Source organism: Lissotriton helveticus, chromosome 5_1 (genome assembly GCF_964261635.1).
Source record: "Lissotriton helveticus chromosome 5_1, aLisHel1.1, whole genome shotgun sequence".
Taxonomy (NCBI): Eukaryota; Metazoa; Chordata; class Amphibia; order Caudata; family Salamandridae; genus Lissotriton; species Lissotriton helveticus.
Window position 1 is genome coordinate 1,107,420,442 of NC_136065.1, and position 27,696 is coordinate 1,107,448,137.

At 40.8% G+C, this 27,696-nt stretch overlaps 1 protein-coding gene across 1 annotated transcript in view; it reads left to right on the top strand.

Annotated features, from left to right (window-relative positions):
• Positions 1-27,696, top strand: part of LOC144753513 (VPS10 domain-containing receptor SorCS3-like) — a 2,605,581-nt gene that overhangs the window by 2,492,060 nt on the left and 85,825 nt on the right. The window contains exon 24 of the mRNA XM_078641177.1: positions 6,466-6,565. Within this exon, the coding sequence (XP_078497303.1) occupies positions 6,466-6,565 (100 nt within the window). The remainder of the gene's footprint in view (positions 1-6,465; positions 6,566-27,696) is intronic.

Below are 27,696 nucleotides of genomic sequence, written 5' to 3' on the forward strand. Positions count from 1 at the left end.
CATGATTTCTGACATGGCCAGATTATATCATGGTCCTGCACATTTAGGAAGAGATTCTATGGTCAGACTGTTTAAAGAAACATGGTTCAATACCAAATTTAGAACCATTGCAGAATCTTTTTGTCAAAGGTGTTTATCATGCCAACAAATGAATCCAAACAGAAAATCAGTGGTGGGGACAGGAATAATTGGTCGAGAGGGTGGTCCCTTCACCAGGTTACAAATAGATTTCATTGAAATGCCATTACACAACTGTTTGAAATATGTACTTGTAATTGTATGCTTGTTCTCAAGGTGGGTAGAGGCTTTTCCTACACGACATTGTGATTCAATTACAGTAGCAAAACTAATGCTCAGAGAAATCATCCCAAGGTACGGTTTTCCAGTCACTATTGAGAGTGATGGAGGAAGTCATTTTGATAACAAACTGTTGAAGTTAATTTGCGAAGCTATGAGTATTGAGCAGAAAATACACTGTGCATACAGACCAGAGGCATCAGGTGTAGTTGAACAAATAAATGGAACTATCAAAAACAGAATTGGGAAAATGTGTCTAGAGACAGGAGTGAAGTGGACTGATGCTCTTCCACTTGTTTTGATGTCAATAAGAAGTACACCAGATAAAAAGACAGGTTTGAGTCCTCATGAAATTTTGATGGGAAGAGTTATGAGGCAAGCTTTTGTACCTGTAGGTAAACTGTTGAGCATAAATGACAGTGCAATTTTGGATTACTGTAAAAGGTTATCTGATATGGTAACTTCTGTATCTAATCAGGTGGGAACTGAAGCACAATCAAATGACAAAGTTTTGACACATGATCTGAGACCTGGAGACTGGGTCAGAACGAAAGTACATCGGAGGAGGAATTGTCTATCTCCTAGATGGCAGAAACCTAGGCAGGTAATCTTGATCACTACTAATGCTGTAAAGTGCAGAGGATTGAAGCGTTGGATTCATCCAAGTCATACTATTCCAATACCAACTCCTGAGAATTCTGATGTTGAAAGTGATACCACAGATGACTCTGATTCTGAAGCAGAAGACAGAACAGAAGGTGAAGTAATTCCAGATTCTGAAGATCGACAAGAAAGTCGACATCTGGAAACTGTGCCAGTGAATGGAAATCTGACAAGAAAAGACTTAGAAATAATTGAAATAGATTCTGAAGGTGAAGAGAATCTGCTAAAAGGAAAGATAACTGAGGATTCGGTTGTCTATGTTGAAGACAGAGAAGCTGAACCAAAAGAAGTTTCAGACCAGGAGAGTATCAAAAGGCAGAGAACAAGCTCTGAAGTAAGGAACAAAAATCCGAAATCTGGGAAGCTAGAGGTAATTGAGGAAGAGGAGGAGAACGAATTACCGAGTACCAGTGATGGAAGACAAAGTGAAGTTCCTGAAGGAGTGAAATTGCCATATAGAGAAGTTCCTGAGTCAATTGAAATTTCAGACTACGAAACTGAGGAAAGTGACGTGGAAGGTGAAAGTGAAAACAGAAAGAAAAGGACTTGGAAATCTGAATCGAATAATTCTGAACCAAAGAAAAAGTACGTGAGAAAAGCAGACTACTGGCCTGGTGGAAGATTGAGAGTCAGATTGATTAAAAAGCCAATAGAACAAGTTGAAGAAATCAGTAGTCAAAAGAGTCCTGGAAAAGAGGTTGGAGTTGGAAGGAAAATAGAAGTGATATCAAGAAAAGGGAAGAGAATAATTAGACCAAACCAGAAATACAAGTCTCCTGAGTGGACTTACTTAGTAATTCCACCCGTTATTGACATATATGATAGTAGTGAAGAAGAAAACGAAATCCAAGAAATTAGTGACAATGACTGAAGTACAAATTTATTAAATTGGCATAAGGCTGAAGAAATCCTGTTAGTTGACACAAGGTCGAAGAAAACTGTCTAATAGAAGAAAACTTATGTATGACATAAGGTCGAAGAAATCTTGTTTAGGGTTATAAAAGAAAAATATATTTTAAAAGGGGGGTGTATATAAATTTTAAAATTTATTTTTATTTTTATTTTTATTTTGAGGCTAAAACTAACCTAAAAATGCCTTACATTAAGGAGAGCACTTCAAAATGCTCTGTTTTTAAAAGATGCTGTAAGATGACTCTGGTGTGTCTGCTCATTTTAGTTCTGCTCTGGTTGGTACTAGCAGTGATTATACCTTTAGAAATGAATAGAGAATTACATAAAGTTAACATAACAAGCAAAGCTCTGGTTAGCCAAACTAAACATAGTGCATCTGCTAAAGTAATTGATCATCAACCTAACATTCATCAAGATAAATCAATAGGTGATTTTTCAAGCAATACATTCACAAAGCTTTTGAGTGAATATGTAAAGGTAATGGATGCAAAGGATTGTTATGTGTGCGTTAAGTTACCCGCTTCTGTTTCTGAGGGAGTAACATATAATATGCTTCCTCTCACTTATGCTGTTACATGTAGTGTATTAACTAGTTTATTTTATCAAACTGGTCGTTTAGAATATTACTATTCAAATTATGATGAGATTTTTGCTAATGTCAAGATTGATAATGCTTTAAATAAGCATAAGAAAGCTAAACAATTAAGAGAATATTTCCTTGTTACTAACGAACTCACTTATGAGTATGCTTACAAGAATAATCTAACATGTAAATTAAGTGCTGAAGGGAAGAAATTTCTGAATATGGTTGAGGAGAGAAGAGCAATTTATAAGAGAAATGAATTAGTCAAGCAGACTAAGTCATCATTCTGGCAAAAAGAGGATGAGAAACTAAATGGCAAAATGCTTGAAAATATTGCAATTCACATAGACAAACCTGTTAGTGGAAAGCTTTGCATTAGAAGAGATAACACACTTTTTGATAATTATTTTGTAGGTGCAAGCAACTGTGAAGATACTTATCAGATTATGGGAGGTTGGGGATTTAAAGGTGGAAAAGATCCTATCTTTCCTGGAATTTATTTTGTTTGTGGTGACAAAGCCTACTACAACCTTCCAGACCATTGGTATGGAACTTGTTATGTGGGAATTGTTTTTCCTAAAGTGTTTCATGTTGACAGAGATTCAGAAGGATTGTTTAAAATACACAATTATGTAAATAGAGCTAAAAGAGAAACTTTTACTGAAGTTCTGGGAGATATTTTCCAAGCTGTAATACCTTTTGTTGGTATAACCCTAAATGCAGGGAGAATCAGAAAATTGTCCACTATAGTTGATAGATTATCAACTGATACTGCTGATGGATTTCAATTAGTGAATGTTGAAGTTATTGCAATTAGATCCATGGTAATTCAAGATCGTCTTGCTTTAGACATACTCCTAGCAAAAGAGGGAGGAGTCTGTGGCATTTTACATGTCCAACATTGCTGTACATATATACCGGATGAAAGTAAGAATATTGAAATGTATATTAAAAATATTACACAAATGCATTCTGAAATAATTCCTTTAGAAGAAGAAGATTTTACTGGGAAACTTTCAAATAGGTTTCAAGCAATTAAAAACTGGTTTCATAATATCGGAAGTTCAATTCTTGGCAAGATTCTGGCACCTTTGATTATTATAGTATTCATTTTTATTTTGACTAAAGTAGGTTGTTTGTTGCATAAAAGAAAGAAGCATTTGAGAGAAAAGAAGAGAATTTATAAACTCAGAAAAGAAGAGGAAAGGGAGATTGAGTTGCGGGAGTTACATAGAGAGCGTCATGTTAATTGCAAGGATTATGCTGAAACAGACTTTTAGGTTTACTAATACAATGAATTTGAATCGATTTCTTATAAATTAAATTTACCAAATTTTTGAGTGCTGGTGTGGTGATTTGTTAATCACCAGATGAGGGAGTTGATGGAGCGAGATAGAAAACAAAATTTTGTTTAAACTCGCAAAGTCACATTTCCATAACATGAATAAAATTATTAATGATTTGTGATATGTCGTGCTAATACAACCTAGATTAAACTTTACACGTGGGGGGACTAACATGTGTGCTCATAAACGTGCATAAATGTTGCATCTTTTTGTTCGTGCAAAATAATAAAATAATTTATTGTTTTCGTTTTTGTCATTACTAACTGCTGCATACTTAAAATAAGCATGTGCTTGTTTTGCTTTTTCTCGTCTGTGTGATGTCATTTCTACTATTCTAGGTGCATATGGGTCTCATAGAAAAACGGAGACTGGTAAATATAAACGCTGCTTTATTTGTTTGCAATGGCTAGGTAACATTTTGATTAATCGGGTGGGCTAATTATTTAGTAAACCATGGGGTGGATACAGAATATACTTTATTTCTTACATTAATACTTTTCTTGTGTTTGTTTTATACTAGAAATCATAAGTTGCCTGCTTTTGAGGCCTAGCTATTTGAGCCGCAAAATAAAAGCTGATCTATAATTCTGCAGAAAGCCACGAGACGCCCATTCTGAATTAAAACGTTTATTGAAGCTGCATTCACAAAGCAAAAACTGATGAGCTGACATTATTCTGTCGGACATGGCCAAGGTCGAAAGTGAACTTTTTGTCAGTCCTTAACTTGGCATCCGCGGAAGTTGCACCGTAAGACTATGGAAGCTGCGAGGATGACTTAAAACAAAGTTGCAATCGCAGGAAGCCTCTGGCTTCACGTGGAAGAGACAATGGTCTTTGTAAGACATGATTTTGTGGAACTTTTTAAGAATCGGGTGACATGTCACTTGTCACTCTCAGCCAATGGGACGTCGAGTATTTCTGAAAACTTTCCTTTGCTAGTTTAGTTAGCGTAGAAAGGTATAAAAAGTCATGCCCTTAGGGTTGGGCTGGCTGCTGCTTTCTGACTTTCCGATGAGGGTGATGTGCTGCTGGACTTTGCGTGGAGCACGTAAGAATCCTCAAAGAACTTTACTTTAATTTCTGTCTATTTAGCTCAGTTAGGGAAATAGGTTTTAGAAATGCTAAACTTTATATAATTTCTTTAAATTTGATTAAATTGCTTAAATTGTATTTTTCCATATTTCTTACTATCATGCTTGCTTTATTGCAAATAAAATTTCATTTATAAAACTTACAACTTATATACCATAATCTAGAAAATAAAATCTTACTTTTGACAAACAAGCTGGTCTTGGTTATTTAGAAGTATAGGTTACCTTTAGCTAGATCACGTCGCCTATGGTGGTCGTTTAAATGGTTGGGTTTTATTCTAATGACAATATTCTTTCTGCAAATGTATAAATATGTTTATAGTTTGTAAATAATGTGTATATAGATTTATTTGACCACCTGATTCAGTAGGCCCAAAAATATATCAGGTTCATAAATGGGTCCATGTATAGTTTAGAATTTTGTTTATAGGTTATGAAATTGGGTAGCGTAGTTTATGATATATTTTCTATAGCCCGCTGGATCACAGCCCACCGTGTGCCGAGCTTAACATCTGCCGCTGCCATCTATTAGGTGTCACATTAGCAAAACACCTGTCACATCAGCATACCCTCTGTCACAGCAGCATGGCTTCTCGTCAGAGCAGCAAGGGCACCGTTCCCCAGGAGTACGACGTCTATCAGATGTGCACGCTGCCTTTTACTGTAATCTGGCTACCACAAGCAGCGCGAGGCCGTCACACACTGTTTGGCACAGCAGCGCGCGGCCAAAGTTAGGCAGGCTGACTGCTTAGCGCGTGCAAGCTCCCAATGTTGGTCGCTGCTTAAAGAAAAATAAAATTGTTCGGCCAGCCTTTGCAACTTTAGAGAGAGCACCGAGTGGCACTTCTGTTAGAGCATATTCACGCGATCGCGTTTCCCATAGGTGACAGAATAAAAAGGAAGGGTTTATGTTTTTAAAACACAAAGTTGCCATGTTGTGATAATGCCCCTTCATTATGGAATCTAAACGCTATTACACCTTCACCAAACAGCTGTAATTGCAGCAAAGAACATACCTGAGTGAATGATGCCAACGCTAGATTGCTAGACTTAGAGCCACAAGATCTAACTTTGACACGCGTCCAAGTGTTGCATTATTTCAGTCAATTATGCTGAGGCCTATTCCTTAAAATGTAAACATATAATTTTGAAAAAACAATTGAAAGCACACCTCTTCCTAGAAGGAAATTCTTCGGCTTTTTAAGTGTTTCTTTTGGGAATTGAGATAGGCTGATAAGCAAACGCCATTCCATTAAAGAAATTCCTGTGTACCAACATGTTGTTTTATGTGTAATTTTTCTTACATAACCCAGTATTTTGTCATTTTTAGGCATGCTTGCTCGCATCAATTCGCCATTAATATTTGAAGTGTCACTACACCTAAGTTAATTTTGGAGCTTGGGTTAGAGGTATTTTATCCTTCCTATCTATTAACAGCTCACACTTTCTCCTACTGTCTTTTCTTACCCTTCAAAAATAGGATGTTGACACCAGCTATTAAATCAACTACTAATACATAGTGCTGAAAAACAATGCATATTGAATTATTGATGTATTACTTATTTCTCCTCAGCTTGTGGAAATTCTTTTCAATGCTCTCAACCAGAACTTGGTCCAGTTCGAGCTCAAACCTGGAGTTCAAGTAATTGTATACGTCACCCAGTTAACATTGGGTAAGTTATTTTGAGGTGTAGAGAAAATACTTCTTTAGCTATGTGTTTTCCCATTAGGTATTATGCTGTTCCGTGCATATATTTTAAGTATCTTGAAGTTCTGTATGTACATAGCTGATACTTGTTATGTATTCAGTTGTATTTGAATTAAAATGCACAAATCTCACTTCTGGGACATATTGCATGGCTGATCATCTGCCCCCCATTTGAGTTCTGTCACATCTGTTTAGGATTGACACACCCTCTCTGTATTATGCCGCTCAGATTGATGGATCCAGATCTGGTTTTTAATGGGGGTGGTATACTGATGGTGGTTGGGTAAACTTTAATTTGACCTTCACTGGGTGTCAGTCAGGCGTGGAAACATTGGTTCATGAGCGGTCATTTGAAGTGTGGCTCACTGGTTAGAAGCGGCAGACCCTGAAGCAGAGGTCAGGCCCGGGACCAGGGTTCAATTCCCGACGCGGCAGGGTCTTGAGCTCAATGTTCGCGGACTCGATAATTCTCGCCTCGTGCCTACTCTAATCATGGGTCCCACTCTGCAACTCTGGGCAATAGCTTGCTTAATCTCCACAACGGCTCCAACAGTGCTGGGATGCCTGGCTTCACCTTGGGGGTGCCCTGGAGGAGACATCTCACAGGGAAAGCCAGGAAGGGTTCCACAGCAGGATACAGTGCCAGGATGCCCCGAGATGGGGCGGCAGTACGCTTTACAAGTATACACACATTTACATTTACATTTGAGATATGTTTTGAGATATGGCGGTGGCGAGGTGGGGTTAAAAAATAAAAATGAACTTGCCTTGCCACAGCCGCCATCTTCCTCTATTGTCTGTGCTCCCATCTTTTCCCGGAAGCACACAGGCTCCCCTAAGACAATCACGACACTGCTGTCATCATGACAGCAACGTCATGATTGGTCTGAGCACCGTGGTTCAGCACTCAGACGGGGAATGCAAGCCTGTGCATGATCTCCACCCAGGCTTTGCATTGCAGCCCGGTGGAGAACATGCAAAAAATGCATGACTGTTTGGCCAGCCCAAGATGGTCGGCTAAACCGTCACGCACACTTGAGTACAAATACCACTCCTCCCCATGCTGGCTGTGACGACAGCCAAACCCTGCTCAGCGCTGCCCCAAAACTGGTTTCAGCAAGGAAAAATAAAATGATATTAACCGTGAGTTATTGTCATTTTATTTTTCATTTTTTACACTGCATGAAAGCAGTGAGGCGAAGCTCCTCCACCTTAGCGAAAGAGCTGCTGCTGATATCTTAGACTTTGTAATATCTTTGCCTAACTAAAGTGCACATTTTGCATGGTTGCCACATGTATTATTGATTTGTTGCTCTGCTTGTACCCTAGGGAGCTGTGAGGCTGCTAAAAATACACAGGCTCATTATTCCATAAACATGGTAGCTGCTTGCCAAGCACCAATTGCCATATTTGAGTTTTTACGTTATTTCCAAGTAAAAATGTGACACAATTGAGGCACAGTTTATACCCTGGCTGCAGTATGGTCTTGCACATTGCTTAATGTGAGCTGGTGGTTTCCAGGGCTCGGTACAGGTACTTCATTAGTTTCCCTTGGTCGGCACCTGCACTTAATTGTCAACACCACAGTTATGACAGTCTGCCAGATGGTGGCGCTGCTCATGTAATTTAGAGATGAGCAGAACAACGGTTGTTTGTGAATGCAAAATACATTCAAAATTACTAATGCCTGCGTCCTCAGCCATTACTTTAGCGACCTGGAATAATCCTAACTGTCGCTCTTGCAGTCGAGAGAGATGGTTAATGTTGTTTTGGCAGCGATGACAGGGGCGATGGGTGGTGCAAGCTACAGTGGCCTCCTGGTAAGGCTCCTGGCATTTATTATTTTAAAGATTAAGCACTGGTCTTACCCCACTCACATGAGAAACATTAAACTATGTAGAAGAACTGCACAAGGGCTCTTTATCATTGCAGGTCAAGCTGTAGTAAAAGTAAAACCTTTGTTAAAAAGTTGACCTTAGTTCTAAAATTGAATATCAGCTGTGAAGTGGGTTGTGAACTTCACAATGCTTGGTTAAACAATGTTCGGAACTGATTTATGTTAGTTTGCTTTTTTCCTGTGGTACCAGGCATCGAAAACACTGTATACTAGCCAAAGCAAAGTAGTCACGTCACTGACTTATTTTAGGAATAAGCTAGATCATTCGTCTTCAAAGCAGGCTCCTAAATACAGAAATCCGCTTAATTGTGGATTTTGATTGTTTGTACAAATGCCAGACGAATAATTTGAAAAATGTTGCCCAAATCCTGGCAGTTACTAAACTGGTTCAGTCTAGCTCCTACCCTTGCAACTCATTTTCCTCAAGAAAAGCTCTGCTCATGAAAATATGTAAAGTAAGTTAGTTAGTACACTGCCTGTAGAGCTATAGGTCTTGAGGTATAATACGACTGCTGGACATCATACTCCTAGGAAGTAGCACCCCAATCTCCCCAGAATGTTGTTGGAAGAATGGTGTATTGAGCTAAACTGCACACTCAAAGAAACGCAGAGGCCTTTAGAATTTAGTATAAGTATGAACAAGGTATGAGACAGGAGTATTGGGCCTTAAAATGAAGCCTTATTATGAGTTCAGTGGATTCTGTTATGTAGGAGTGGACCCTAAGAAGAGGATCAGATTGAGAAGGGTTTATTTTGATGAGGAGAGGGAAATAACCCATTTAAATTGACGATCAAATGCTCAGGACTGAGCAGTTCACACATTTGAGAAAGGCTTTCATTCTCTTAAAAAAAAAATAACCAGGAACAGTGACTTGTGGGATGGCTGATAAGACATAATTCAGGGTAAAGTCTGAAATTTTGGGAAGGGCTCAGTGTGGAACGTTGTGAGACAAGGTTCATTTGCATCCCACTAACTGCTATTTAGTTTCCTTATTTTGGGGGATTTGTATTTCCCACCATCAGAACACAGCTGGACTTTGAGAAGACATAAAGAAGACTACTGTCAGAAAGGAGCAGTTTTGGAGAAGCATCAACAGACCAGTTGGGAGTTGACCTTAGCTGGGATCTAGCTTAAAAAAGCTTTGATCATATTCATCACTGCTAGATGTGCCCAGTATCATTGAAGCTGACTTAGTAGTCTGGGAACTTTAAAACTGACCACGAGGAAGATAATCTGTAAATCTGGTGAAACGTTCTTATCCTAAAGGACTGGGACAAGGTGCAAAGGCTACCACTGAAGGCTCCCTTGTGGTCAGTAAGATATTCAGGTTTGGTTTTGCAATGAGGATTGAATTTAGCATACGACCAGAGATGAAAGGTGGAGCCCTGGTATCTTTTGTCAGCGTATGTAAAAAGCGAAGTTAAACACTTAAATAGACATGAAATCCAATTCTCCAAAAGAATGCTCACCCGGGGAAGATCAGTGTCTTAGAAGTTCTTTAGTAGCATGCACAGACTTGATGGCATGTTTCCGCCATGACTGCCTTTTGTGGCTATTGAAATTGGGCTGCCATGGGGGCGTGGCCAAGCCAAGCAGCAAGATGGCGGCAGAGCACATAATCTGCACACTATCCGTAACCTGGCGGCCAATCGCCACACCAAAAGCACCAGGAACAGCAGACTTACACCCGGGCATCGATCAGTGGCGTCCAGATCCATGAGGGACAGTGAAAACTGTAAATTCAACGTAGGGGCGGCGCGGCCCATTCCGGGCTGAAAGATCCGAGAGTAGATCCAAAATGGGATCGGGGGGCAAACCCACATCAGCCCTTCACTGGATAATATAGCAGGATCCGGAGGCTGGACGAGGTCGGAAAGTGCGCTGGGGGAGACATGGCGACTGACTGACATCGGAGACCCGCTTTGCCGCATCTGGACGCTGAGGAGCCGCATTCCCGTAGCAGCTGTGGTGAGTCCCCTGCTGGCCGGTGCATCTCTCCCCCTCCCGCCGAAGAGTGACACTTGCAAACCACTGACGCAGATACCTGCAGGTGGCGGTGGCCGCTCGGAGGGGGCGGGGACATCAGCAGGAGGCCAGACGGGAGCGGCACAGTGCAACTATCGCTGTGGAACCCGGAGCAGTGACAGCCAACATTTGCCAGGACTGGGCATGCATTGTGTAATTCCAGAAGAGCATCTGGGGAATCTGCACTCGCCTGGACTCTCGCATCGAGGCATCCTGGTGGGATTGGACATCCTGCAGCCCTGCTGGAGAACTAGACCCAGGGGCGCGTGATCGGTGAACCCTATGTGATGCACTAATTGTGGATGCCTGAAAGAAACTGACTCTCCCTGCGGCTTCTGGCACACCCAGCAACAGCCTGCTACTGATACATTATACTGGGGGTTGCATGCTTGTGAACAATGCCAATAATTGAATCCTACCTGACACCCCAAGCAGTGAGGGACTGTGACGCACCAACTGGCGACAGACCATGGATGTAGAGGGAGTGTGGGCCCCAGTTCCCTACGAACCACTGGAGGCCCCAGCAGCCCTGATCGCGCAGCGGAGAATCACTTGCGCTATATTTTACAACTAAGATACATTGTACTGGGGCTATAATACTCCGAAAGTGGCAATATACATTTTTTAGGTCACACTGACTCTCGCCTGTGCTGCCTCCCTCCGTGTCGGCATCACATGCACAAGACGTTTCGACACAATAGCGTGGGTCAAGAGCGGTCCAAGCAGGGATCCGTACTATATAAACAGCAACATCCAAAACTGAAATGGGGAAAACCAACAATAAACAATCGAAGATTAACTTTGAGAAGCGCTCTTCACACTTCCAGGAGCCTCTCCCGCCCTCCTTAACAGTGGTCCCTGAAACACACATGGACTCGGATCAAGACGACATCCGGGCGCTGATGCGCGAGTTGAGGGGTAGCCTGAAGGCCATTGACACTAAACTGGACAACATGGCAGAAAGGATGGACCACATGTCACAAAAAATTGATACACACGATGGCCGATTGGGCACGCTAGAACAACGTGCCTCAGATGCCGATGACTGCCAAGAGATGAAGAGCAGAGCCGTGCTCCGAATGGATGAAGTCCTAGAAGTAATTAAAGCCTGTATTGAGGATTTGGAGGCGAGGTCTAGAAGGAATAAAATTTGTATCACGGGGATACGGGAATTCACCAGCATCCCAAATATGGAACGGTACGTGGAAGACCTGCTTCGGGATCTCTGTGCAGAAGCTCTCAGCCTGATGTTTCTGGTGGAAAGAGCACACCATACCCTGGGCCCTCGGCCTGGCCCAGGAGCCCCTCCGAGACCAATTATAGCTCAACTACTTAACTATAGGGACAGAGACACCACCCTGAAAGCAGCCAGAGAAAAAGGGGACACTCAGTTTCAAGGTAATAAAATTGCGCTGATCCGGGATTTCACCGAGGCTGTCTAGTCGGCGAGACGGGAATTCATACTGGCCAAGAAGCTACTCAAACAATCCGGCACCAAGTATGCAATGTTGTACCCGGCTAAACTGCTGGTCCACACAGGGGAAGCCCCCTATTCCTTACCGACGCCAGCATGGAATCGACAACAGGAGGCTGCAGCCTTGCATGAACCGGGTTGAGTGACAATGATTGATAATATGCTGTGCAAGAGGGTTGGCACTATGCACTATTGGGAGAATTACTGTTAATAATTGAACACGCCAGATTAGAACATTCACGTTCTGCCACCCTGTCCAAGAGTGACAGGGTAGTTAGCAGGCGACCCTGCGCCCCCGTGGGATGATTCCCAGTTGTATTGAGTTACTAGAGCTCCCTAGTGCAGGGAGATGTTTGACAAGGGATACACAACCTGTTTGGGGGGTTGGTGTGAGTGGAGCGTTGTGGGGGGGAAATGTTGTTTGTTGTTGTTTGCAGCAGGACAATACAGCCACAGTGCCATATGACTTCATTTATAGACAGCCAGATCTGGCCAGATCACTGCATATACTTAAGCACAATCCACACTGCAGACACCAGTGGCGAATAGGGATGCAGAGGATAGAGCACTCGAGTATGGACATACCTAACCTGGCTCTCAAATCACAGGGGCAGCAACATGTCTAGTCTCAACTGTCTCACTTGGAATGTGCGGGGTCTAAACAACCACCGCAAGTCTAGACTGGTACACTCATATTTATCCAGACATCAAATTGATATATGCCTCCTACAGGAGACTCAGCTCTTAGGAATGACGCACAAGAGATTGTCCTCTGCTCGCTGGAGCGAGGTTCATAGTGCAGGTTATTCCAGTTACTCCAAGGGGGTGGCAACTCTTATAAGGAAAGGAGTCCCCTGGCATACACATCTGCTGATTATAGACCAAGAGGGGCACTTTCTTTTCCTTAAGGGAACGTTATATCACTGTCCACTGATTATAGCTAATGTGTATGGGCCTAATGGGGACGATCCTGCTTTTTTCCAAAACCTCTGGCATAAAATCCAATCTATGGGAGACTCAGCGATTCTCTGGGGTGGGGATTTTAATATCACCATTTCTCCACACATGGACAGGGAAGGTGCCACACGTGCACAACATCCGCAAGCATCAACCGCTTTACAAGGCATTATACAGGACTATTACTTATCAGAACCTTGGCGGACCCTCCACCCGGGGGTGCGAGAGTGTACCTGTATCACGCACCATCGTCAAGCCTGGTCTAGAATAGATTTTTGGCTCTTGACTAGAGATTTGCAGACTAGGGAACACACTGCCAGCCACCACACTAGAACACTATCAGACCACGCCCCAGTGGCTATAGAGCTACTGATTCCGCAGCCTTAAAGACAGCCGTTCTCCTGGTGCCTCCCACCCAATGCTCTCCTGGACTCGCATTTCACGAAAACATTTGAATACATATACAATATTACTTTGACAATAATTTAAAGTAGTAATCCACGGATATTGTACAAGAACTACATGCATTAGAAACACGATATTGCACGACACCAACACCCTCTGTAATGGCAGAGATGCGCAACTCCTTCTTAACTATACAACAGATGTGTGGACAGACACCCCACACAGCAGCGTATATGCTTTTATACTACCAGTTGCAATCTTCCTGTAGAAGTGGGTATAGCACATTTCGGAGCCCTCCTCCAACACTGACAGCACTGGAAAACGTGCTTGCGATTGAGCATGGCCGTAAGGTGATCACTCGCATCTATAACACTATGCAACGGGACTCCCCAATCGTCATTCCCAAGGCTAAAGTGGGTGGGAGGCGGAGATAGGGACAAACATCTCAGACGATCAATGGTTCTTAGTATGCGGACAGCTGAAACTGTTGTCCTCAAACTATCGGTTTAGTCTGATTGACTTTAAATTCATACATGACTTCTATCGCACTCCCATACAACTGCGGCAAATGGGCCTGTGACCTGATGATCGATGCTGGCGATGTGGGCATATACAGGCTGCCTTTCTTCACGTTGCGTGGCATTGTAGGCTGGGGGCTAATTTCTGGACACATGTGATTCAACACATACAGAGCATTACAGGACATACGCTACCCTACACGCCGCTGGCGGTGCTGCTAGGAGACAACACTGACATTCCACCCAAACGTAGGAAGTTAACTGCGATGCTGTTAATAGTGGTAATTTGTAAAGTTCAAGGGGAGTGATTCTGTTAAGGACCAAAGAGGCTGGAATCAGGCAATATTGTACAATGGAAAATACCTTTTGGACCATGGATCATTTATATTTATAGTGACGAAGGACAGAGTTATTTTTCCCTAGTGTCTGTTCTACGTATGAACTGACCTTCATTTGTGCCTATTTAACCTGAGTTTGAACAAGCAAGAAACTTTTTCAAAATGTGCAAATGAAATCATGCAAAATAAACTCTATATAGTCATAAATACTTTTTTTACTTCATTTTTTTCACAAGACTTGCTTTTGATTTTTTGAAAATGTCACATACATATCATTACTCAATCATATCTTCTCGTACATGTTTAGAACTCATACAGGATACTTAGTGAAACATACAGTGCAAAAACTCAAAAAACACATGAAAACTGAAAATTCATGCAATTCAAAATTAGTGGAATATATTTACAAGTACATTCATAATACACATTTATTCTGTCCTACTACTTTAGATTTGTGTACCACGATAACTAGAACCTTAGTATCCTTGGTACTGTTCAATTGTTAGTCCATATAGGTGAATAGGTCAGAGCATATCTCAAAAGATTTTTATTAATGAGGTATGAGGAAAAACATCTGTCTTTCGTTAGACCTCGGTCTGTGTAACCTTAATTCAAAATTAATTTCAAAGTCAGGACTTCGAATGCTCTTGGCCTAAGTGGGGGGAGTGGTGGGTTTGCGAACGTGTTTCGACCTTCGTGCGTGGACCATGAGGTTTCAAGGAAGGTCTTCCTCAGGGCTGCAAACTTAAATGTGTAGGACACTGTGAAAAAGTGGAGGGGGAAAAAGTGAACGTGTGTTAGTGACACATTCTCACCTCCGATACTTGCAACACTTTTTACACTCTTTTTAGATTAACATACCTGCTTAGAGGCAGCCAGTTTCTTAAACTCTCGCAATGATTACATTTTGATATGTAAGAATCAAGGTCCACTTGTGTAGATCAGGGCCCACTTTGTGTAGTGCTCGTGTTTACTGTTGCGGATGATAAAATAAGGTCATGTATACTGTGTGAGACCTACTGGGAGCATGTAAAGCTTGTTTTGCAAGTTGAAATGAGTCTTAGCATCTCATGGTGCACCCTTGTTTAAATGTGCATGCGTGGAATCCCAAAGCGTGATTCCATACTGTGGCTAGAGGGACTCGTGCTTTCGAGTGTTGCCTGATTACTATTCATATGCTTCTTGATACCATTCGTGCAGCCGTGGAAAAGGTAACTTAGAACCAAATTTACCTTATTCTGCGGATGCGTTGAGATTATCTTCCAAACGGGGCCCTGATGAGAGCCCATTGAGAATCTGTGAGGCTTGAAATGTGTCAGCAATTGCTATTAAGTTAGCAAAAGTGGTTAAAGGAAATAGAATTGATTCAGGAATGAACTTGGACTGAATTATTAGAATGCTGAATGACATCTAATTAAGCATTTGTTTGAATATATATGGCACATTGGTTTTTGTGATGTATTTATGTTGATGTAAAGTAATATTCATTTTGTGTTTGCCAAAACGTGTTGGTCTTGTACATTGTCATAGGTATTATGGAAATTGTTATGTATGTAAATATGTTTTTGGTACTTTTTATGTGTTCCATGCGAAGGATATAAGGTCCTTTCACAGAAGAGTTGATAAAAATAGGGTGAATAAATAACCCAATCACTAAAAGAATATAGTGTGGTTGTTGCAAAAAAGATTATATAAATAATTAGGATACCAGGTTCTCTTCTTTTTCTGTATTAGTAAGGCCCTACCTGGGTCCTGTCTTTTGGGCCTAACCCCTTTTGTGTATTCAAGATATATAGACGACATCTTTATGCTCTGGAGAGGGTCGTCAGAGAGCCTACACCAATTCCACAACTGGCTAAACCAGAGAAATCTTAACATTCAGTTTACGGTATATTCAAGCAACAGCGAAATCAATTTTTGGGATTTATTGGTGAAATACGAAGAAGGAACCATTTTCACCTCACTATTTACCAAAGAAACAGACAGGAGCACTGCACTTTACTACATTTAAGTAGCTTCCACCAAAAGGAATTTATAGGACAATCTGCCGTTTAGTCAGTTTTTGCGCATAAGGTGTAACTGTTCAAGAAAAGAAGATTATTTAAAAAATGCCAAAACTCTGTTTGAGAAACTGGTTGCGAGAAACTATCCACGAAAACTCACAAAACGAGCAATGAAACAAGCATGGTACACCAAGGGAATCCCTACTGACACCTAAAGATAAGTCGGGAGGGATGCCTTTGGTGTGTGTAACTACCTTTTCAGGTTCTACTAATGAAATTAAAAAGATTGTGAGAAAAAACTGGCAAAGTGTCAAAAGTCTTGAAATATTCAAAGAATTACCGATTTTCGCCATGAAGAAGAATCGGAGCATTAAAGACCACCTGGTGCGGGCCAACACGAAACTGAAAAGAACTCCACCAACTATACGAAACATGTAAGCCCTACCTCCAATACAAGGCCACCATCGGTGTGGCAATTGTAACTCATGTGGGAGCACCATCGAAGGAAAATACTTTGTCTATGGCAACAAAATCATTAAGCATGAAGAATTCACCAATTGCCTCTCGTCAAATGTGATTTACTGTGTACTGTGCCCATGCAATCTGGAATACATGGGAAAAACCACTCAGCAAATTAGAACACGAGTGACGCAACATAGATCACGTATCAAATGCAAGGTATTGACAGCACCAATGGTGAAACACTGTTCAGATAAGAATCATGGACCCCAAGATATAAAGTGGACAGTGTTGAAACATGTGAAAGGCCCCCAAACAGAACATCTACTATCAAGTTTTGAAGCCAAATACATCCTTAAATTAGGAACAATTGACAATGGCCTCAATGGACTCTCAGAGATTTTACATTGTTTCTAATCAAGATCTGTGTTGCTGTGCACACACAGATACCCTGGCCTCAACAACGCACTGCAACAAATGAATACGCCCCCGCATGTCTTGCACAGATCAGATGCTTTAAACTTGTGACACCCAGTCATCATGAATATAAGGAAAACACAATTTAAAGGAACTGTAGAGACCTTATGACCTATCCATACCCGAGAATGCCATCTTTTGTACAGGTCAAGACAGTCCAACAAAGTTTGACGGTGTCAGGTTCTATGGTGCCATGCACACACAAATATTCTTGTCTCATTAACGCCCTGCGAAAAATGAATCTGCCTTCTATTGTCCTACAGAATTCAAGTGCTTTGAACTGGAGGCACTAAGCGAGTATGACTACAAGAAAAACAACAGAAAAACATAACTGAAAAGAATTGTAAAGATTTCGTGACCCATCCCTATCTGAGAATGTCATCGATGTGAAGGTCAAGACAGTCTAACAAAGCTGCTCACCAGCAGCATTCATGCGCAGCAACGAGCCACGCACGGAAATTCTGGTCTTTAACAAACGCATCGGAAAAATGACTCTGCCCCGTCATGTCCCACTTTGCCCAGATGTCTTAAACTTGAGGTACCATAAGAAAAACAGAGTCTAAAGGAACCCAAAAGATCCCTTTAACTAAATATGCTCGAGAATGCTGCTGTTGTTAAGGTAAAGACATCCAAATAAAATTTTGCTTCAGTAGCGCCAGTGTTGCCATGCCGACAAAGCGGAAGCCAGGCAGATTTTTTCTAGTATATGAACGCCTGAACGTAACGATGCTAAGACGGCTAGATGGAAGTTAAACTATTTAACTCGTGCCCACGTGACTGATGTTGAACTACAGCAGAGACGCGCCGAAACGCCAGCTTCTGAAGAAATTAAGGAAAAGCCCAGTTTAGAAAATAATCTCAACGCATCCGCGAAATTAGGTAAATTTGGTCTAAGTTACCTTTTCCACGGCTGCACGAACGGTGTCAAGAAGCACATGAATAGTAATCAGGCAACACTCGAAAGCACAAGTCCCTCTAGCCACAGTATGGAATATCGCTTTGGGATTCCACGCGGGCACATTTAAACAAGGGTGCACCATGAGATGCTAAGACTCATTTCAACTCGAAAAACAAGCTTTACATGCTCCCAGTAGATCTCACACAGTATACATGACCTTTTACTACACAAGTGGGCCCTGATCTACACAAGTGGACCTTGATCCTTACATATCAAAATGTAATCATTCCGAGAGTTTAAGAAAACACCTGCCTCTAAGCAGGGATGTTGATCTAAAAAGTGTTTAAAAAGTGACGCAAGTGTCGGAGGTGAGAATGTATCACTAACACTTGTTCACTCTCCCCCCCCTCCTCTTTTTCACAGTGTTCTTCACATTTAAGTTCGCAGCCCTGAGCACGAAAGTTGTAATGCGTCGGCACACCAACCATTCCCCCCACTTAGGCCTAGAGCATTCGTAGTCCTGACTTTGAAATTAATTTTGAGTTAATGTTACACATACCGAGGTCTAATGAAAGATAGATATTTTTCCTCATACCTCCTACCCCATTAATAAAAATCTTTTGAGATATGCTCTGACCTATTCACCTATATTGACCAACAATTGAACAGTACCAAGGATAGGCAGGTTCTAGTGATCCTGGTACACAAATCTAAAGTAGTAGGACAAAAAAAATTGTGTATTATGAATGTACTTGTAAATATATTCCACTAATTTTGAATTGCATGAATTTTCAATGTTCACGTGTTTTTTGAGTTTTTGCACTGTATGTTTCTCTCGGTATCATGCATGAGTTCTAAACATGTATGGGAAGATATGATTAAGTAAAGATATGTATGTAACATTTTCAGAAAATCAAAAACAAATTTTATGAAAAAAATGAAGTAAAAAAAGTCTTAATGACTATATAGAGTTTTTTTTGCATGATTTCATTTGCACATTTTTAAAAAGTGCTTTGCTGGTTAAAACTCAGGTTAAATAGGCACAAATGAAGGTCAGTTCAAATGTAGAACAGAGACTAGGGAAAAAGAACGATGTCCCTCGTCACTATAAATATAAATGATCCATGGTCCAAGAGGTATTTTCCATTGTATATTGTTAATACTGGCAAAGGGCCAAGTTGCCATACACTGGAAAGCAGCCCAACCGCCGACCACGAAGGCCTGGATTACTAGTATTACACAATGTATAATGCAACTAAAGACATAATGGAAAGAGCTACCAGGGCGATCCTGCCCCAGGGACTTCTGGGAACCATTTGTAAACTGGCTCAGCACTGTGAATGATGATGATTTTTATTGTGTGTCTGATATTCAGGTTTTTTTTTCTCGGATAAAGAGATTTCGGATCCTATAGACTGTTATAGCACCATAATTTGCATATGAGACAATGTATATTGTTCACTGCTATGTTACTGTCATGTTTTGGTGCTACCTCTTTGTTTCCTGGATTCGACTCTGCTACCTACCTCTAAATGGCAATATAGCTCCTTAGAAGATGTACATAAAACAGTGTTTATACAGAAAAGGGTACCCCCACTTTCTGGTATGCCTAGTTTCTAGTTCACAGATAACTACCTAGTTCACAGCGAATTGAGCAACGATGGCCTTTTATTTAAAAAGATTTTACCGGATCTCATTTTAGTGATTTTGGGCACATATTGCCAACACATTGTCTACAAACAAAGCATTCATACTATTCAGGAAATGCTGCTTGCCCAGAATTCTGATGCCAAGTCCATTCACAATGCTGGTCTCAGTTTTGTCATATTAGGAACAACCTTTTTCTATCTCTAGTATGCTGTGACTCTAGGTGACTAGCACCACTTGTACCTTGACCAGAGCATCTCTAATAGTCAGGACTGCTGCTCACTCTTGTTTTTATATTCCTGTAATCAAAAAGCCCAGCTGCTTTCCACATTTGCTAATGGTGGGAACGGATTACCATTTGTGAAGTGCTAAACTACATTATACTGAACCTTAATATAATGAAACAGGGGTATCTTCTAATGAAAGCATCATGATTATGTTGTAAATAAGGAGCATATTTCAAAGCACAACTCGCTGTATGTAGTAAAGGAGAAAAAGAGATATTTGACATAAGACACATCATGTATGTATTAGAAATGTATTCTATAGTCGGAGAGGTTTTAAGGCAAGCGCAAAGTGAGCTATTCCCCAAGGCTCCCACCTTCCAAGGGCCCCCCTAGGCAAGTGAACTTTCTCTTTAGCTCACTTTTGTATATTTTTGTTTCTTAATATATAAATTAATATTGTTATGCAACATAGAACCTGAGTTAGCAACAGCAGGTTCATAAAATTCGAAGATGTTAAAAAGATGAGGCCCCTAAAAAATGTATTGCCCAGGTCCTCCAGAATCCTTAGAATGAAACTGTCTATAGTGAGGATCGGTGCAGTGACTTAGGGCCTGATTACGAAACTGGCGGTGGTGCAGGAGTGGCGATCCACTGTTTTGCCGATTAAGACTTTGTACTTTTTCTTGGAGGGGGACTGCTGTGTGCGCCAAGAAACAGTCATTCCCTGGCAGTGGCGCAAGAGCACCACAACGCATTTTGCTGAGCAGGAACTGATGCAGTTGAGCTCAGCATATTTTGAGATCCTGGACTGCCAGCCTTTTCATGACAGAACCGTACCATAAAAGGCTGGCAGTGCAGAAACAAAGGGGACCTTACAGGACCCTGTGTCCCCTCTGTCATGGGGATACATTCAGGGGGGCAAAACATGTGCCCCTTGTCTCTATTCCCCCAGTTTCAGCATGGCATAGACCTCACCGTCCATGCCACGCTGGAACGTTTTGGGCCCTTCCCATTGTGGTGGCTGTTTTCAAGGCACCGCCATGGTAAAGGCCAAAGAACCGTTGACTGTATTACTAGTTGTACCTTTATAACTCATAATACGGCTGTCGGCCCATACAAAGGTTTGGCACAGGCCCATAGTACTCATCAGTGCAGAAAAAGTGTTATACGGGGTTGATCCCAAGAAAAACGTATTATAAAGGCCCTTAGGAATTGACATATAACAGGATGTATTCATATATTGGTCAGGGCAAAAAATATATGCAACTTTAGAGTTCATTAAAATAATGTACATCCCACTTGTAGAATGCAGACATTTTGAAAGCTAAATAATATTAATGAGATCATCTTTGGCGAGTGGAGTAAGATGCAATGTATTTTAGTTGAAATCTTAAATGAAAGGTGAAGAACTCTTAGAATGTGAGGTGAGCTTGAGAAGTGTTCCAAAAAATGGATTAAATAGTCAAGCTACTGTTGTAGGTAAAAATTGTTCCTGCTGCGAAAAGTTGGAAGATGTGAAACAAATGCACAACTGCTGTTCAGTATTAACCCCTTCGACGCTGATGACGAGCTGGGCTCGTCATGAGGTAGCCTCCTGCTACGCTGATGACGAGCCCAGCTCGTCACGTAACATGCGCTTTCGCATATCTCAGCGTGCGAGCGGAATTCCGCCCGCACGCATGCGGTTAAGGATGGTACCAAGTGGTCAGGTGGTGGAACGGTTTTACTCATAGTTGATTGATTTGGAATATGGAAGAGTGTCAATTACATTTGTAAGTCGTACCACCCTATAATTTAATTAAAAAAAATAATATTAAACACACTAACAGGACCAAATCTGGTGACATAAATCAAACTGTCACTCAGTGGAGTTGAGGAGTCAGCTAGTCCTCTCATAGATCACAGCATCCACATTTCATGGTATGTCTTTAAAGCCTACTTGAAGATCCCATTCAATCAGTTTTTTACAATGAATGTCAGCCTCTCTAAAAATTCTTTTTTAAGTTTCCAGTTGTGGTGAATCCTAAAAAATTGTCCATTACGAAATATTGTCCCTGAGGGAACGTGGAGGTTAACTGCAATATTGCAGCAGATAATTCACTCATACATCATGTATATATCTCAGCCTTAGTTGAATATAATTATGAAAAGGATTCTGTGGAGTGGCAACAAAGAAAATAGTTTCGTATGGAGCAATAGAAACTCCAACGCCAGTCCATTAAACTGCAAATACAAATCATTAAAAAATTAAAAGAAGTTTCTCATTTGGTCCGCAGTCATTAGTTCAACAAAGAATTGCATAGGTATATTGTGTGGTCTGAGGCATCTTCCAAGACAACCCTCCTTCTGTGGTAAATGTCTGGGGATCAAGATTGATACTAATCTCACCATGATGGGTCTCATCATGTTGCTACCAACTTCATATTCTAAAGAAAATAACTGCATTCTTTGATGCTGATAGTAGGTCCTTTATTGTGCAAATCTTGGTAGGATACAGACTAGATTAGCAGATTCTGACTGTCTATCTGCACCACTCTTTCTGCTCCAAAGATGTGCAAAACTCAGCCGCCCACTTTCTGACAGCTGCTCCTAGATTTGACCATACTCGTATTCTAAAACAGCTTCCTTGACTTCCGATCAAACAGAGAGTACAGTTTGAGGTACTTCGTTTATTGCATAAATCATTGCATGGGAATGCTCCAATGGATTCTGAAATATTGTAGCTCTTGTTATACTCCTTCGTAAGATCCTGTAGTGTAGTTCCTATATTCCCAATAGGCTCTGCGCATTGGAATAACATAAACAATAGTTTAGACGTAGGACTGAGGTCGACTAGGTCTCTATTGAATATGTTAAACTTCATTATGAATGCCAGCTAGCTCACTAGAAACGTTCTCGAGTGACAGGAAGGAGTTAACTTTCCTGAGTAGACAAGAAGGGATTAGTTTCTGACAACCGCATTAACATGACAACTTTGCTCCCTCCAGAATAAGGAGTATATCTCCAGAGTCGCGGAAACAATAGATAACTATTTCACTCAGTCAATCGTGCATACTTAGTTTCACCAGAAGCGCAGAGAAGTAGAGAGATGGGCGTTTTCAATAAAAGTGGTTATTTATTGAACAGTCTTCTTTCTCATGCAAGAGAAGTGAGTTGCCACAATTGCAATACTTGTTGTATAGTAAAGTGCGTACAGTAAAAGGAGTATTATGAAATTATACTGTAAAAGCATGGTACAGTTTCTAAGCCATACCGTGTTTAAAATAGATAAAATATATACATATATAAAACAATGACTAAACGTACTCAACTGGTGCTTCTAAGATACGCCTACCCCGGTGTACCTAACCTAAGCCTAGTACGTGGGAAGGAGTAAATGAGCTGCAGTTTAAGTTAAGATAGTTTTGCCAAGAATCTGAATCAAGAATTCTCCAAGGTTCTAATCAGCTCCGTACCTTGGTTAGAGAATGAAGGAGGTCTTGTATCTCGTTCTCAGGACTCGATCTCCGAGCAACCCGCAAGGGTGACTGGAAACACTGGGGCTGGATTTCTTGGCAGGAGAAAAGACTGCGTCTCTCTCAGTGCGTCAATGGGAGGGTCGACTTCCTTCGGCACTTGCCACAGCAGGGCATCAGGCAAGTAGATAGTCGATCTGCTCCAAAACCACAGTGTGTTTGCTAGGGCAGCTGTTGGTATATTTATACCTGGAAAGTGCCGAGTTTGACGTAAGGTTGGACATAAGACGTCACTAAGAACTTACAGTTCTTTCAGGACTCCAGGAGTTCTTGGACAAATCAAAACAAAAGCACGGGGGATTTCCCGGGCTGCTGGAGGCTTGGTTTGTTTAAAGAACGCGTTGTACTTTCTAGGAGTCTATGGGAGTAGCCTTGCCGTATTTGGACTGCATTGGCTATTACTAAATATGGATATGATTCTTATGCCTTTATAAGGATATGATATGTTATAACCACATAAGGGCATACATCGGGAATATTTAAATAGGGTCCTAGATACGTTCACAACAATCCTTGATGGTCTTCTACTTTCTATACCCAAGCACTACAAGGGTCGTATTGGTGGCCATTCCTTTTCTGTTTTTGCCTCAACCTGTAGAATTTGATTACTATCCGATATACGCCTTCTCCATTTGAGGCATATTGTAAGATCTTGGTTATTCAGGCAAGGATATACTTAATGTATTATGGACACACACATTTGCTGGAAGCACCTATAGACCAATGGTATTAGTGTGCTATATAGTTGGAAGTGTGGAGTGTTCCTGTAGTCCTAATCCATAATTAACATCCATTTATATAGCATATGAGTAGTGGCTAAAATCTCAAAGTCATATTTTTGAAATACTTGGGGATTTGATATTTGAAAAAAAAGCGCTTGGATTTTTTAAATTTTTTAACCATGTGCTTTAATATGCCATAATATAGGGAGTTTAGTTATTGACTAGTAATGAAGTCAGAGTATTTCAAAACAAAACATGCTTCAGCGATCCTCCCAAATATTTTTTGCATTATTTTAATATGTTTTAATTTCTCAGTGCCTTATTAAAAAAGAGAATATTTCCATATATTTTAAGCGATTTTGTATAACATTCATTTAACTGAAGCATCCCGACAAGCATGTAAACACCAGTAAACACCTTTCATGATATGCGTATCACTTGAGCAGGGAATTTCTGAGGAGCAGGGACCTTTCAACTTTTAAAATATTGACAACTTGAATTCTCCCAAAAAATCTAACCTAGACATAACAAAAATAAAAGAGTATTTTCTAAGTTAAGGACATAATACAAAGAGAAATAACGGCATATTTATGAATAATAATTTGCTGGGAACGTTTGTGCCTTCCTTACTAATTAACTATAATAATGTGTCTGTGGAACAAAAAATAGTAGTGGTGATAGAAGAATGCACATACAATATGCAGTGGCCATGTACCATGTACCCTTGATGAAACCTTGCTCAGCAATGTGAATATTATAGCTTATACTCATTTTAGGAGGAATCAGCCATGGTAAAATACTGCAGGAAGAAGTGAAATAGACAAAGTCCAAATGAGAGCGTCCATATGTAGGCCCACATTTTATGACTGATTTAGCTATATTCTAGATATCATATGATACAGTTAAGTACAACAAATGTTCTCTAACCTGCCATGTCCTGGAAATGAAACAGAAGGTTCAACAATACCAATGCGACAATGGTCCACAGTTTCCTTGCCAATTGTCATTAAGGTGAACTGCTCTCAAGAGGGTGCCATCTTGCAATACTTGGCCTTATTAGTTTAAGATGTATTTGTGCTGACATATATGTTATTTAAGCTCTTAGGTTCACATGATTTAAGGACTTGTCAAATGTGTTGATAAGAGATTTAATCAAATGCCATCCAGATCTTCCTGATGTAAAATATAATGTGCCTTGGATTTTTAATACACTGCGTAGAAATATCTGGACTATCTATTAGATGTTACAAATTGTTAAAATTTGATATTTTTTAATACAGTAGAGTTGGTCTTTTCTTTGCAGTGGTATACATTTTCAGCACATTCATTGTATTCATTATATAAACCTTTTCTTGAATTTGAAAATGAAAAATATTCTTAAAGCTGGCTTGCAGATCACTCATCATCTGTGTAGCATTGCAAACGTCTATAAAATATATAAGCTGAAATACTGAAATGGACAAAACATTTATTTATTTTATTTATTTATTTATGTAACACATGTGCACTGTCAACATGCCGGTATTGTGGTGCTAAGGCATCTGCAAGTACTACGAAAGAAGACAGCTTCAGCTAAAAAGTGCTGAAGTTTGAAGACGGGGTTATTTAGGCAAGAGCCAAGTTTTCAGGGCATTTCTAAAGTGCAATATATCAGACAAGGATCCAAGGGAGGGAGGTAGCTGATTCCAAAGCTGGGATTTTGTGACCATAAATGATCACCCACCTTGTGCTGTCTTCCTGAATTTAGCAACACAGACAAAATTAGCTGTTGTGGAGCTGAGGCATCTCTCTAGGGAGTATCTTTTTATTCTGTTGTGCAGGGGCACTTGGCCATGATCCTGGAGTGCTTTAAAAACTATACCTAGTGATTAAAAAACTATTCTCTGTCTCAACAGTTACCAATGAAGACCCTTCAATGCATAAGAAGCTGGCAATATCCTGAGTCTGATCAATGCCACTTTGGCAGCAGAGTCTTGGACTCTGTGTAGTCTGTATAGTCAGTTTAACAGGAATTCCGGTGCGCATAGCAGGAGATCATTGCAGTAGTCTAACCTGCTTACAGTAACACTATGTAAATTAGAGATTTTGCAGTTGTAGGCAACAAAGGAAGGAGCTTCTGGAGACCCTGGAGTAGGGAATAGCATGTGCCAGCAACTTTATTCACATTACACTCCATGGACAACTCGATGCCAAATGTGACCCCCAAGTTGTGGACTGACTCGGATTGTATCAGCTTTTTATCAATTGGCACTGGTCAAAAATACGACGGGCTATAACAGGGACTATATTTGGAGAAAAGCACAATTACTCAGTTTGTCCCCGTTCAATTTGAGCGAGTTAGAGTTTAGCCAGCCGATGATGAAAAGTGTTAACAGAATCCTTCTGAGTTGAGTGTCAGCATAGTTGACTAATCTAATTTGATGGGTTTTGATGAGTGTTACTTGTGGCATGAGCCCTCATATATATGTGGAAAAGAATTAGGCTAAGTGCTCCATATTTGATAGTCTTGAAATGTGAGCGGTAGGTTGTAAGAGCAACCATTTGACAAGGCTCTGACAAATAGTAGAGCATCTAGTTCAATATTGTAACTGATACTCCGATTGAGGTAAATCAAGCCATGAGTGTATTGTGGTTAACTGTATCAAATGTGGCTGAGAGACCTAAATCAGGACCACTGACTTGCCACCATCTACTAGCACCCTAAGTTTGTCCATGGCCAGGAGCAGGCTGGATTCAGTTACATGTCCAGGTTTAAAACTGAAATGCTCCTCCTCTAAGAGTATGTGGTCTTCAACATATTGAGATCGTTTTTTACTTACCAAATATTCCACTATTTTAACTGGGTAGGGCAGGAGAGATATAGGCCTATAGTTACTAAGGATCAATGGGTCCAGGGAGGATTTGTTCAAAATAGGGGTACTTATGACCTTTTTCCAAGCCAGAAGTACACTGCCAGATTCCAGCAACAGCATATTTGTAATAGAGGCGGAAATCATTTGTCTGCCAGGGTTTTTCAAAACCTATGAGGCAGAGGGCTAAGTGGCGAGCCTGATGAATTTGACATGGCAATAGTTCAGAAGCAGTCCTCTGTTAAGGGTTCAAAGTATTTAAACTTATTCTCATGACTATCGGGTGAGTTTGACCATGTAGTTGTTTCAGACATCTATATCCGCACTTCTGATTGGCTTTGGGAGCTTTTAATCCCGTCAGCCATTTAGGTCCTGAGGATCTGGAGAAGGAACCACATTACTGAACCATATGATTGGCTGGCCACAACATTGCAGAACATGTTGCAGGCCCAATTACAGGACCATAGCTCAAAACATTTTTAAATAAATATATGTTAAAGGGACTGTGGTTCCAATGGCTGGATCCATGGTAACAGTGAGGCTCTCCTGTGTGGTAATACAGCTCAAACCCAGTATCACAGTAACAAAAAATATAAGATGTAGAACCTGTACAACGGGGGTTGGGCATCTGCTGTGGGTTCAGTCCAGGGCAACTTCCAGGTTCTATGGTCAACGCCCGTTTGT